This window comes from Sciurus carolinensis, chromosome 3 (assembly GCF_902686445.1).
Source record: "Sciurus carolinensis chromosome 3, mSciCar1.2, whole genome shotgun sequence".
Classification (NCBI taxonomy): domain Eukaryota; kingdom Metazoa; phylum Chordata; class Mammalia; order Rodentia; family Sciuridae; genus Sciurus; species Sciurus carolinensis.
Genome location: NC_062215.1, coordinates 22541496 through 22556243, shown reverse-complemented (window position 1 = coordinate 22556243; position 14748 = coordinate 22541496). Strand labels below are relative to the sequence as shown.

General features: G+C 37.3%; 1 protein-coding gene across 1 annotated transcript in view; it reads right to left on the bottom strand.

Annotated features, from left to right (window-relative positions):
* The window catches only part of Ikzf3 (IKAROS family zinc finger 3), an 83578-nt gene that overhangs the window by 44791 nt on the left and 24039 nt on the right, over nucleotides 1-14748 (bottom strand). The window contains exons 2-3 of the mRNA XM_047546858.1: nucleotides 12651-12704; nucleotides 10357-10458 (exon numbers count right to left, since the gene is read on the bottom strand). Of these exons, the coding sequence (XP_047402814.1) occupies nucleotides 10357-10458; nucleotides 12651-12704 (156 nt within the window). The remainder of the gene's footprint in view (nucleotides 1-10356; nucleotides 10459-12650; nucleotides 12705-14748) is intronic.

Genomic DNA, 14748 nt, shown 5'->3' with positions numbered 1-14748 from the left:
GAGAAATCCCCTGTGAGTGAACTTGTGCAGCAATGCGCTGCTGATTTTGTAAGATAACCCCTGCATCCCATGAGCGACAGGCTTGATCTGGGCTTGAGAGATGTAATATTTTGATAAAAAATGGCACTTCCTTTTGAAGCATGTATTTGCATGTGCTGAACCGTACCGCTGGGACCTCAGTGAGCTACAGGCAAGGCTGACTCGGTCTCTCCCAGCTCGCTCCAGCCACCCTCCTTCACACATCTCTTGTAGCAGCAATTAGCATCCATGAACCACAAATGTGGCTCATTTTTTTTTTCCTCCCCTTTCAGCTGCATCAAAGTAGTCGGTATTTCTTATAAGCACAAAACAGTTGTACACCTCAAAAGGGATGGAAGTTGTGCCATGGGAAGCTACTAAAGATGAGAGCTGTTTCCCACGTGGGAAGGATAATTTTTCAGTTCTTCAATCCAAATATCTCTACAGCACAAGGTGTCACAGTAGAGAAATTTTAAGGCCTTTCAATAAATTATCAAATTTGACTTTTCTTATGGAATCTGGCAAGATCCATAACCCTAACAGGACAGAAATAATCAAACAAAAACACTGAATACCACTGTATAATTAATTAAAAGGAAAATCTCTTTCATGATGGGCATCAGGTATATTTGAGATTCAGTTGTAAAGTCAGGAGACTAAGGGTTTGGTGTGATGATAGTATCCTGCCAAAAATCATGTCTGCCTGGAAATCTCAGAATGTGACTATATTCAGAAACAGGGTCATTAGTTAAGATGAAGTCACACTGGATTAGGCTGGGCCCTAAATCCAATGGCTGTCATCTTTATAAGAGAAGAGGACATACAGAGAAAACTCAGGGAAGAGGGTCTTGTGCCAACAGAGGCAGAGATTAGAATGAGGCTCCCAAAAGCAATCAACATCAAGGACTGCCAAAAGCTAGAAAGGCTTCCCTGGAGCCTTCAGAGGGAGCATAGATCCCCAGAATGGAGAGAGAAGAAATTCATGTTGCTTTAAGCTATTTGGTGTGTGGTAATTTGTTATGGAAGCTCTGGGAAACTAACACAAAAGGTAAATGTGTAACATAGGCAGGGTAAATGGCTGTTGTCAATGGGTACAGAAGGATTTTGTATACCTTCTGTCCCAGGAGCAGCTCTAAGAATGAATGGCTAGTCTAAGTAGGAAGAGATGAGGACTGCAGAAAAATTGGGTCAGTAGAATAATGCAGGGAGTTGGCAGCCAAACTTATAGTCCCTAAATCTTCAAGGAGGGAAATCAGTGCCATTGGCAAATGCACATAGACTCACAGCCTCATAGCATACATGCTCATGACAGGACCTTTCCATTCATTCTCTTTTTTTTAAATATATATATATATATATATATTTTTTTTTAAGTTGTCAATGGACCTTTATTTTATTTATTTATATGCAGTGCCGAGGATCGAACCTGGTGCCTCACACATGCTAGGCAAATGCACTGCCACTGAGCCACAACCCCAGTCCCCCTCCATTCATTTTCTAAGTGGGAAATGGCAAAGAATGGCAAAGATGGGAATCCAGTGTGAGAGGAGGAAAGACTGAAAGAGAAAGCTGTGAGAATTCTACCTCAGTCTTCCACTCTTAACTCCATGTCTTTTCTTCAGGGTCTTGCTGGCCTGGCACTCCACCACCTTGCACCTCATCTCTACTGCTGATATCCCTGGGTACACTAGTGTTAAACACATCTCACCTCTAGTCCTGACCTTCAGAGGCTTTTTTTTTTTTAACTGTGTTCCTCTGAGATCACAAGCCACATGTAAGCCATAGGGATATTCTTTCTCATGACATGTTTTAATATTGCTTTAGCTTCTGTTTTTGACATTACAGTATCCTGCTGACATTTTAGATTCAAGAAGAGGGTCCTAATATCCTTTGTATTCAGTGAAGTGCCTATGATACTCCCACACTCACTGGATGCTAAACAAAAACAAAGAATTGGGGAACTCAAGGCCATTTACTACTGCTTATGATCAGTCTGAAGATAATTACAGTTGGACACTAAGAAGAGAAGTAATAGTTGTTCATAGGTGTCAATGACAAAGCTGAAAAAATAACTCTGAACCTCTTCATTCCCAGTGCTTTTCAATCCAGTTGAATTATACTGCTTCACTGGAAAGCATTTCAGAAAGATGTAAATGTGGGATATTAAGGTACTTTTTTCCAAAGTTTATAACATAATGGAGTAAAATCTTGTCATATACAAACAATACCAGATAATTAGGCATGTAAACAAGTACTAGTAGAACATATTCCAAAAACTCAGCTCTGAGACTACACTGGGTGAGCTGGAATGATGTAAGAAGGCCTCATGGAGAAACAAAGTTGAGTTGATGTAACTATCACCTGATGGACTTAAATTTTCAAGAAGAAAGAAGGAACCAACTAATAGTAACACAACATTTAATCCACATGTAGTTTTTTTCCTAATTAATTTGTCTAAACTGCAGTAGAAGACAACTCAACTACATGTGCATGTGATGAACAGAGCTGTTAATAGTTGATATATATATATATATATATATATATAATTTAAAAAAATATTTTGTTTTAGTTGTAGGTGGGCACAGTACCTTTATTTTATTTTTGTGTGGTGCTGAGGATCGAACCCAGAGCCTCATGCATGCTAGGCTCTACCACTGAGCCACAACCCCAACCCCTATATATAATTTTTAAAATAATAGTTTTAGAGTCCCCATTAATGCCTTTTTAAGATGTTTATATGAATGTTGTTTCTTTCAAGGACTAAAAGCTTTCTTAACTAATCAAACAATAGAAGTGTACACTAGGCTAGGAGTAATAAGATTATGGCCTACAGGTTGGCTCACTGCTTTTGTAAAATCAATTTTATTAGTACACAACTATGTCCTATGTTCATTTTATGTATCTTCTCTGGTTGCTTTACACTATAATGGTAGAACTAAAGAGCTGTAATAGAGATTGTGTGACTCACACATTCTAAGATATTTACTATCTGTCCCTTTACAGAAAAAATTTGCCAACCCCTATACAAGGTTCCTAGGAATATACTTTAAGAAATATAAAATAATATTTGTGGAGTGAGAAACAAGTGAATTTGAGCTACATATTAACATCTATGAAATTTTTCCAAATATTTTTATTTTGTTTTTCAACCAATTCTAATTGGATAAAGACTTTTCCCCCTAAAAATTAGTCTGTCTTTCCAAAAAAGAAGAAATAGAGTGTTCCCATCAGGGCCTGAAATTTTCTATAAAGCAACTTACTAAGAGCTGGAAACTTGTAAACAGGTACATAACATTTAATTTTTTTAAGATGTAAATTAAACATTACAATTATTCAGAATTTAAAGCACCCTAGAGAAGTTAGTTTCTAAAACCTTTCAAAGGACATCTTAAAAAATGCTTCCTTTAAACTTAAAATAGAACAGGATTTTCTAAAGTATGCTTTTTATAATTGTTATTACATTTTAGCTGAATTTCCCTAATTACTTTTAAAAGTATAATCCTAACACCAGTCTTGATTTTTTTTTTTTTTTCGTACTGGGGGTTAAACCCAGTACCAAAGTTAAGGACACACTAAGCCACGTCCCCAGGCCTTTTTATTTGGAGACAGGCTCTCCCTAAGTTGCCTAGGGTCTTACTAAATTGCTGAGCTGTCCTTGAACTTTCCATCCTCCTGTTTCAGCCTCCAGAGTCGCTGGGATTACAGGTGTGTGCCACCACACCCAGCCTAACTCTAGTCTTTATGTACCCTTGTGCTGCATGTGGCAGAAGTATCTTATTATGCAGTAGGTATATCTTCTACCAGGCAATACTACTTTTCAATTCTTTTGCTTCCATAATTTAGTACATATAATTTGAACATATTGATCATATTGCATCTGTTTTAAAAGCAGGACCCTGTAATCACTTTTTCCAAAGTTATATAGTTCAAATTAAGAGTCAACATTAACAGTACAGTAATAAGTTTGGAAGTTAATTATGAAAGAATGGAATAGGGGCTGGGGTTGTGGCTCAGTGGTACAGCACTTGCCTAGCGCGTGTGAGGCATTGGGTTCAATCCTCACCACCACATAAAAATAAGTAAATAAAAAATAAAGGTGTAAAAAAAAAGAATAGAATAATCCATCTCAATAATCAGACTAGACTAAAATTAACTTATTCGTTTCTTTCTGAGTGAGTCTTAGAAGAAAGAACTGTTTCTTCTTTCTTCCCCAAATTATTTGGGATGATTGATCATGTTTTCTAGTGTCTCCCAAGAACAGCATGACACTTCCAGATCCTTAGCAACTGGAAAAAATAATTTCTACACACAGATGTTCTATTAAGACATTGACAGGTTGTTGGAAGTAAGGTGATAGAAATGGCATAGGCTGCTATAATAGTCAGAGAACCCTCACTAAATGGATCACAGAGACTGAATTGCCCTCTTACTCTTCTCCTTAGTAACATCCCAAGCAGGTTCAGAATGTGTAGAGGCCTACAGTCTACTGTGTGTTTCCTAAAGAGGTGCTACGTCTCTTGGGGTTTTATAATATTTATTCTAAATCCTACTGTTGAATGAAAATTAATTGGTTTCTTGTTTATGTTGGGGTATTCAATCTCCCCTACCCCCAACTACTTGAAAACACAAAATCTATAGGCTACTTCTGCACTCAGAGCAAAGTCTAACACAAATGATTACTTCCCAGACCAATGGTTGTATAGGGATCACTATTTCAAACACAAACTTAATGGTGTTGCCTACCAGAACTCAGAAGCACTAACTCAGAAAAATGGAAGTCAAAGGCACAGCTACCCTTTGCCTCATTCTGAGTGTGACTCCATGGATGTCACCTTCAAGAAGCTGCATGAAACTGATACATCATATGCCTTTCCTCAGCACAAATGACCACATCCTGTGCCAGGCAGCATTTTTCTGTCTCTGTGGTTAAAAACTGGTACAAATTAATGTATAGCTCGGCAAAGCTGGAATGTTAGTTGAAGCTGTGATTTGAATCTCAGAAGTTTTAGACAAAGAATGCCATTTCTTGGTCTTAAGCAATCAAAGACAAAATAAAAAGACTGAGAAAATATTTTCTTTCTCCAAGAAACACACATATATATGCAAATATAATTAACCCAGGACTTTCATTTAGTCACTTACTCATCAAATATTTATTGCACACCTACCTATGGACCAAGTACTGTTCTTGGTGTTGCAAGTACCTGGCAGTGAAAAAGACAGTCCAGAATTCAAGGTCAATAAAAGGTGGAAGGAGATATATTTCTTCTATCTCACTTAATAAATGAGCAAATAAATCTATGATAAGTGTCATGTAGAGAATTAAAATAGGGTACTGGGTTAAAATAATAACTGGGTTATAACAGGAGCCCTCTCTGAAGAAATGATATTTAAAATGAGGTCTGAGTGACATTTATAAAGAAACATTTATGACCCAATTACCAGCATAAAATGTGAGCAACATAAACATAAACAGTGCTTAAAGTTCACACAAAAAGCCTAAGAGTAAGTATTCCACAATGCCTTGGGAATTGCCTTGCTTTTTTTCTTTCTACTTAAATGAACTTTACAAACTTCGGTATTAATACGAAAGCATATTTGGTCTTTGTTCCTGTTCCCAGTTCTGGGCACAGAGCTCCTAAGTCTCTTGCAATTTACTTTGTTATAGAACTATCATTGTTAATCCTAACAAGCCTCTTTCAATAGCACCTGAGTTTATGCTAATGAGTAACTTAAGTTGGGGTCCCTAGAAAGCTTCAGGATGGAACTGGTAAACAGAAAAATAAGTGATTAGATGGTTGGAGCTGAAAGTTCTAGAAAGGCAGAAAGGGCCTGGAGATTGAATTCTATAAAAATTCTGAACAACAAAGAGAGCTTCCAGGTTGAGGAACCCATTGAGGTGCTAGGAAGGTGACATGCCTGGAGAGGGTACAACTGCCCCACCTACCTTGTCTTATGCAGCTCTCCCATTTGGCTGTTTATGAGTTGTATTATTTACAATAAACCAGTAATAGTAAGTAAAGTGATTTCCTGAGTTCTTCCAGTCATTCAAGCAAATCATCATTCCTGGGGTGGGCATTTGTGGGAGCCCCTAAATTTGCCTAGGTTTTACCAGAGGTATGGGTAATCTAGGGACCTGGTACTTAAAATCAATGTTTGAAATAGGGGTAATTGTATGGAATTTAGCCCTTAACTTGTAGGGTTTGCCCTAAGTCTGGGAATTAATATTAGAATTGAATTGAATTGTGGGACACCCATCAACTAAATTGTTGTCTGAAGAACTAACTGGTTGTTCAAGTTGGAAAACATCCCAGAATTGGGGTCAGGAGTGGGATTTGTTAGCCCATGGTTGGTGCACAGAAACATGTGGTTTGGAATGAAAAAGGATAGTGATACAGAAACATTGATCCCTGGATGGCCATATGGTCACTCATGGTATGGAGCAGCAGCTACTAAAGGTAAAAATTACCAAGGGAATTTAGAAATGGACCCAACTCTTGAGGAACTGGTTCACTGGATGCATTAGAAATGCCAACTGATAGGGGAAAAGTGAAATACGTAATCCTTTCTTAACTGTTATCTGTAATAGCTACAATGGAAGAAAAAGAGAGCACTGGGTCAGATTTTGACACTAGACAAAACTCAGGGTTCAGCTGCCCTGAGCTTTGGATTCAATTCAAAGCTGCCCCTAAAGGGGAATATTATGTGGGAACAACAGAAAAACTATAAGGTCTCTGGACACCAAGAGGGTGGTCCAGGTAAGGGAGGGAAAAACCAAGAAACTACTGAAACCAGGGGATATGGTATAAAATAATTATTTTATTTTATAAATCAGTATCATTAGCTTCCTCCAGAACCCTTACAAAAATGTATTGTGAGAAAAACAAATTTACCGGCAGTATGTTGGTTTTTGTTTTTGTTTTTGTTTTTGTTTTCTTTTTTCTTTGTGGTGCTGGGGATTGAACCTAGGTCCTGGTGTTTGCCAAGCATATGCTTTAATGTTGAGCTACACCACCAGCTCTGTATCTTGGTTTTTAAATACTACAGAGTGGAAGAGCATGTTTAAGTTGATGTAGCACCCCTAGCTCACTGTGGAACAGTCACAGATTGCAACACATGGTCTAGAAAACATTACTCCTGAGGGAACCACCTGCCTGGTTTTCAATAAAGTTACCTCATTCACATAAACTCAGGTGCTAGTGAAAGCCACTGTAAGGTCTATTTACCCCCAAGAAGTGTGTTCAACTCCCCCTACAAATGTCAAGTGGAACACCTTAGATGAAGAAGCTGATATGCTTCACATTTGTGGAATTGACTTTATGATAATCAGGATATTTACTTTCTGAATATGTCCATTCCCAGGTCATGGTAAATGCCAGGGTTAAGGTGGTATCCAAGAATGCACATATTGGATATGGTATGGTAAAATTAATATAGTCACAGAGAAAATGAGGATGAGCTTTGGAAGGAAGAAGTTTATTATATTCACTATGCTATGCAGGGTGTTGCACCAGTGTAGTCAGGAAGAAAAAAGAAGAGAGAAAGAAATAGGCCACAGCTTTTATTGAGGTTTCTGTAGCAAAGGCAAGGCAGGACAGGGTAAGCAGCTTAGATAGGCTGTGTGTATGTATGTGTGTATGTGTGTGTGTATGTGTGTGTTGCTAGGAATTAAACCTAGGGATGCTTTATCACTGAGTTACAACCCCAGTCCTTGCATTTTTTATTTTGAGGCAGGGTCTTACTAAATTGCCCAAATTGGCCTTGAACTTTCAATCTCCTGCCTCAGCCTCAGAAACACTGGGATTACAGACATGGGTCACCACACCTGACTAGGATAGGCTATTTTGAATAATCTTGTCAGGCTTGGGATGATAGGGATGGTCTGTAATTGGCTGATACTAGGTCTCACAATGAGTTAGGTCAGGAGAAATATTGGCTTGGTGTGTGAGATGTAGATAAGGAGATAACTGGTTATAGATTCAGGACTGGTTGGTTTTTATATGAAAAGCATGCTCCCAGATGAGACCTTTACTATATCTAAGAATTGCCTATCCCTGGGAGGAACAGTCTCTCTTTGGGTCTATAGGCCCTCAAATGCCAAAGCATCAAGAATACAAATAATAAGAAAATAGAGTATAATTGACCTCTATGAATGCATGCCAAGTAGACAAATACAGATGCCAAGAAAATGTGGTTGGTACAGGGGAACACCCCAGGTTAATTTACTGCTGCAAAACTGAGCCACAGTCCAAGAAGCCTTATTGAATTTGCTGTCTTATGTTCCCCTCATAGGTCTTACAGATACCAACAAGAATGTTAGATTGATTAACAAGAAAATGGGGGGAGAAGAAGGGAGAGCCAAAGGACTCATCCCATCAAGGTGGACATTTTTAAATGGTTATTAAGAGGTAAGCTGAACTAAGGAAATCTTCACAGGGTGAAACAAAGAGGAAAATAAAAGGGGGAGAATCAAGGGACTCATTCCTAGCAGGGTGTTATTAAGAAATGGGTTAAATAAAACATTGATGGGATTGAAACAAAGGTCTCAATAGAGACTATTTAAGGTTGGGTGGACAAAGGGAACCCTTGTTTGTCCTCCTGCATTGAAGAGCCCCAAACAAATTCACTCTATTTACTCCAGTTGGGAAAAAATTTTAAAGCCAGAAGGCAAAGATGGTAATGAGAAATCTAATGTTAATTGCTTGGGGCAATAGGCAGATTAATCATGATAAATATTTTAAAAAAGCCCTAAAATAGATCCCAATGCCTATAGTCCCAGCAACTTGGGAGGCTGAGGCAGGAGGATGACAAGTTAAAAGCCAGCCTCAGCAAATTAGTAAGACCCAGTCTCAAAGTGAAAAAACAAAAAGGGATGGGGAATTAGCTCAGTAGTAAAGCATCCCTGGATTCAATCCCCAGTTCCAAAAATGAAAAAAAAGGGACCCAACTGCACCCTAGGGACCCAAAAGCCTTTTTGCATATGAGAAGATAAAATGGTCTAGAGGTGGAAAAGTTGTTTCTGGGACTCCTTGACATGGAAGTTTCATATACTATGGTACCAAAACTTGCTGGCAAAGCCCTAACACAGCTTTACATTAGATTAGAGAATACAGAAATATGAGAATTGAGAGGGTTAAGGTAGAGATTTAGATGAAAAAGGAAATTCTCCAGACATGGATGGAAACTGCCACTATGTTTGAAGGACAAAAAATAATCTTAAACCCCAAGATACCCATGATGTCTTGGGTGATGTCAGGGAAATACTCCAATGGGGAGGGTCATGCACAGAAGAGTTCCATCATGAAATGGAAATGGTTTCTACAGAGTCATGCTACCTGGGGACTGAAGGAAGAGATTCACAAGCATCAAGCTTCTTCCCCAGTTTAGAATTATGTGAGAAGCTGTCAGATTCTATCGACACAGTGCCCTATAAAGTAGCCCTTGACTGATCAACAAATTGCTGCTTGGTTTTAGATGGCAGTTCTAAGGCAAAGAGACAACATCATCTTTGGAAGACACTTCTCTGCTTGAACAAGGTGATAGCAAATCAGTTTAGCGGGCTGAATTACCTGTTGTTTGCTTAGCAGTCATGGAACAACTGAACTATATAAGTGCCTCTGTTTCTACTGATTCATGGGTGATGGTCAGTGTCTGGTCATATGGTAAAGAAAAAAGGCAATGGGAACTTGGTTTAGTAAAGGAATTCCTGTGTGGGGTACAGCCTTATGGAAATCATTATGACAGAAAGAAGGAGAAATAGTAGCTGAGGGCAAAGGAATGAACAAATGGGTTATGTAGCAAGTTCTTTGAGTCATCCTAGCAAATTATTGAGCCTGGGGATGGGGGCAGTGGGAGCCCTCAAGTTTGCAGATAAATCAGACAGGAGAGTAAGTAACACCTGGGGACCTGGTACTTGAAACTGGTGTCCAAGTGGGATCAGTCTTGTGGGACTGAGCCCTTAACCTGTAGGACCTGTGCTAACTCTGGGAGTTAGTACCAGAATTGAACTGAATTGAATTGTTGGACACCCAGTAATTGCCTAGAGAATAGGAGAATTGGCTGTTGGTATTGGAAAATATCCACACAGACTTTCTCTAATGACTATGTGCTACTTTTATAATGGAAAAGAGTACAATAAACATTTTTAAGTGAAGTTAATATAACTTGCTGATATCCTGTAACATCCTATTAAATACAAATACTTTTGAAAAAACAAATCAGAATTGCTGCTCACTAAACCCACAAAAGAAAGTTTCCCTTAGAGGGCTAATTTCTCCTTCACACTAACCTGTGACTACACTATAACCATTATATTTAAATCTGTACACTATGACTCACCTCCTGTATCTTCGTCTTCATTGGCTGGGGCTTCTACACTGTCCACATTTTCTATTTCATGAGGTTTGGTTAAATTGTAGTCACTCAAAACTGTTGGACTTTCTAAAAGACAAAAAGAGTTCTAAGTATGCAATCAATGTTAAAGGATTTTATAAATATGTATTAAGTACATGCCATTTAATGATCAGCTTTACAGAATCCTTTAGTAATAAACAGTATCCCCCTCACATATACCTAAAAGGGATACGTATGAAAACTCTTCAAGTGTAGAACTACACAGAGGGTTCATGCACTTTTTCAATTCATGCAACTCTCTTAATATTTGTTCCACCCAAGTTAAAAAGAACTCATGTTCTTTTAGAAATTCAATCTACATTCATATCTCATGATATTCAGTAGGATCCCATTGTTATTTATGTCTAAGAAGTATTAATATGCAGTAATGAGAAAGATTGAACTTGCAAACACTGGTACAATCCACTTTGCTTTCCTAAGAGAAGCCTATAAGTTTTTAAATGCCAAACCCTGTTTTCCTCTTTTGTTCATATCATAAATGTGATTCTGTGGAAAACATATTGGACCCCAAGTTCCTTTATTTCTTTGAACTTTTAATAAATGCTGACAAGGCTAGCAATATGAACAGGTCATCATGCCTATCCTACCTTTAAGGAGTTTATGCTTCATAGACATGGATAAAAGAAGCCTTCGACCATAATGCAAGGTAGACTCAGACACAGGATGGGAGAACATAGAAAGTGTAGTGGGAGTTCATAAAGGAAAGGGAGCAGACATGATTAAAGTATTCTTAAATAAATAGAAAACTTATTAAACATCAAGTTTAAGGGAAACATAATGTTGTTACAATAAATAATGATAATACTAGAAGTAAGAGAAAAGGAATAATATAGCTGGAATTATTTTCATATGTAGGCTTAACAAAAAGATGATAGCAGAAGTGATGAACCGAGAAGTTACTTTCTATCAAATTTCTTCCCAAAATTCCATAAAATATTTACTGAATACCTATTAGTTCAACAAATAATCAAATACACTGAATCCTATGTCAGTTAAGCTGGGCTGAAGTAAGAGAGGTAACTAAAAATTCTACAGCGGCATGATCAATGAATGGTACAGGACATTTACTGCAATGCAGGTATAAAACAGAAACACACTTTGTACAATCCATGAAGAAGAGGCCCTGAAAATGCGGTTGGCATGGACTCATTTTTTGATTTATGAATACCTAAGATTCTAATTTCTGCATATTATAATATGTACTCTATAAATGCAGAGGTGTTGTTCTGAACATGTGGTTCACCTTTTTTAAGCTTGAAATGACTAAAATATAGTGCACAACTGATCAATTAATGTGAGGTTCAGGTTCAATTAAAGATGAGGTTACAGCTCAATAATACAAAAAAGCACTTAAGTAATACATTTTATAATATGAAATAAGTTTTGATTCAAGCAAAGTGAGTCAACTGATGGAGAAATCATAGACATTATTTTTAGGAAATAAATTATTTTAAATGTTTATAATTTATCCTAGAGAAGGGGTCAGTGAACTATGGCTCGAAGGCCAAGTCTGACTCTGGCCTGTTTCTTGTATGAGCCCAGGAAGCAGGAATGGTTTTTACATTTTTAAAGGGTAGTAAAAATACAAAGAAGAATATGGGACAGACTACAAACGGCCTGCAAAGTCTAAAATATTTACAATCTAGCCCTTTACAAAAAAAAAAAAAAAAAAAAAAAAGCTGTTCTAGAGTAAAGCACAAGTCATTCAAAGTTAAGCTACCATAATATTTAACAAGATTTGTCTTTATCAAGACCAATGATTTGAAAAAATTTTTAAAGGAAAAGAAAAACTCAGAAATCAACATTGGGCAGAATGCTGTTAGGCCCTATATTGCAAAAGAATTCATATGATCCAAATGAGGGAGTTATTTTTTTTTAATTAGCAAAAGTAACAGTTGGTGGTGGTGGTGGTACCATTTTTGTACTAGGGATTGAACCCAGGGACACTTAATCACTGAGCCACATCACCAGTCCTTTTTATTTTTTATTTTCAGGCAGGGTCTCACCAAGTTTCTTAGGGCCTCACGAAGTTCCTGAGGCTGGCTTTGAACTTGTAATCCTCCTGTTTCAGCTTCTCTAGCCCATGCATCATCATGCCACGCTGACAACAGTATTTTTTTAAAAACATAGCATTTTTACTGCAACCAGAATAAGAACACTCCTCTTTCTTTGGTATTTTCAGCAAAGGTATGTTTCTAGAAAGGAAAGATCCAAGTTACCTGCAGACACAGGCTGCTCCTGAGTGCTTTTCAGTTCAACGTTTGGTTGTATATCTAAAAAGAAAGAGATTATAAATAAATGGATAGAATACAGTGACAGATTTCAGCATTCCAAATTTAATAAGGATTGCATTTTGGAAACTTAGCAATAGAATTCCTCTTTCAGAGCAGGACTATACTTCCTCTATGATCTCCCTAAAAGTGCCTCAAGGAGAATGAAAGGAATTATTGATGCAGCAATGTTATTCTGAGAACTTTCTCCTAGAGGTTTACTTATACCAAGAACAGTGAGCAAAACATGGGGCCCAAAAGAAAGAATCTCAGATATCCTGCATTGTTCCTCCCAATATTTTATTATAAATATTTTCAAACATATAGATAGAAAAGTTAAAATAATCACAAGGTGAATATGCATGACCCACGGACTAGATTTTATAATTACATTATGCTATTTTTGCTTTTTCACATATTTTCACCTATCCATCATTCTACCCGTCCATCAATCCATCTTACTTATTTGAAGCATTCCAAAAGAAGTTGTAGATATCAGCATACTTCACCTCAAAAACTTTAGCATGTATATTATTAACTAGAGTTCCATATTTGTTTATAAGATTTCTTAAGGTAAAAGTTACATACGGCTGGGTGTGGTAGCACATGCCTATTATCCTAGTGACTCAGGAGGCTGAGGCAGGAGGATCACAAGTTCAACGCCAGCCTCAACAACTTAATGAGGTCTTAAGTAACTTAGTGAGACCCTGTCTCAAAATAAAAAAATTAAAAGACTGGGAATGTGGCTTAGTGGTTAAGCAACCCTGGGTTCAATCCCTGGTATAAAAAGAAAAAAAAGTTACATACAAGGGGCTGGGGAGATAGCTCAGTCGGTAGGGTGCTTTCCTTGCAAGCACAAGGCCCTGGGTTCGATCCCCAGCCCCGTACAGCAACATGCATAGATCTTAAGTAAACTATTCAGTGACTTTTTTAAAAGGCATATTCTTGTGTAATGCAAATCCCAGTCAAGATATAGAACATTACCATCATCCCATGTCCCTTCCTAGTCCCCGCCCACATACTCGAGACAGCTACTGTTTTTTTCCATTGTAGATTATAGCTTATTCTAGAAATTTATAAAAATGGAATCATACAGACACATAGTATAAATTATTTTGCCCAAGGCTTCTTTCACTCAACATAATGTTTCTGAGATACATTCCTTCTGGGGTATTTATCAGTAGTTCACTCTTTTTGTTATTAAGTAGTATTCCACTAAATGAATATACCAGTTTGTTTACCCACTCTCCTGTTGAAGGGCACTTAGAGTGTTTCCAGTTTTGGCTATTATGAGTAAAACTACTCTATTTCTTTTTTAAAATAATAAATTTAAAATTTAAAATAAATTTAGAATAAATTTAGAATAGTTACAGAAAAATTATGAAGATGGTGCAGAATTCCCATATACTTCATACTCAGTTTCTTCTATCATCATATTACATCTTATATTAGTATGGTACATTTGTTACAACTAATGAACAAATACCAATACCTTGTTATTATCTATGTATTCAGATATCCTTAGTTTTCATCTAAAGTTCTTTTCCTGTCCCAGGATCCCACATTACATTAGTCACTGTGTCTCTGGCTCCTCTTGGTTGTGAACAAGCTTCTCAGACTTCCTTGTTTTGCTGACCTTGACAGTTTTGGGGAATACTGAGCAGGTATTTTGTAGAATGTGCCTCAACTGGGATTTGTTTGTTCTTCTCATGATTAGATTGGGGTATGTTCATCCTTGTTAAAGTCTTTCTGTGGCCATACGCTTTCCTATCTCTTGAGTAAATATTCAGGTACGGAATTACTGGGTCACAGAGCAGGCATATTTAGTTTTAATAGAAACTGTTAGACTTGTTTAAAAGTGGTTGTACCATCAGCAACATATGAGTTCTTCCAGTTGCTCTGCATCCTCACCAATATTTGGTATCATCAGACTTTTAAATTAGAGTCATTCTGGTGGATGTATATTGGCATCTCATTTTGATTTAAATTTATATCTCCCTGAAGAACCAATAATATTGAGCATCTTTTTTTGTACTTATTCATATAT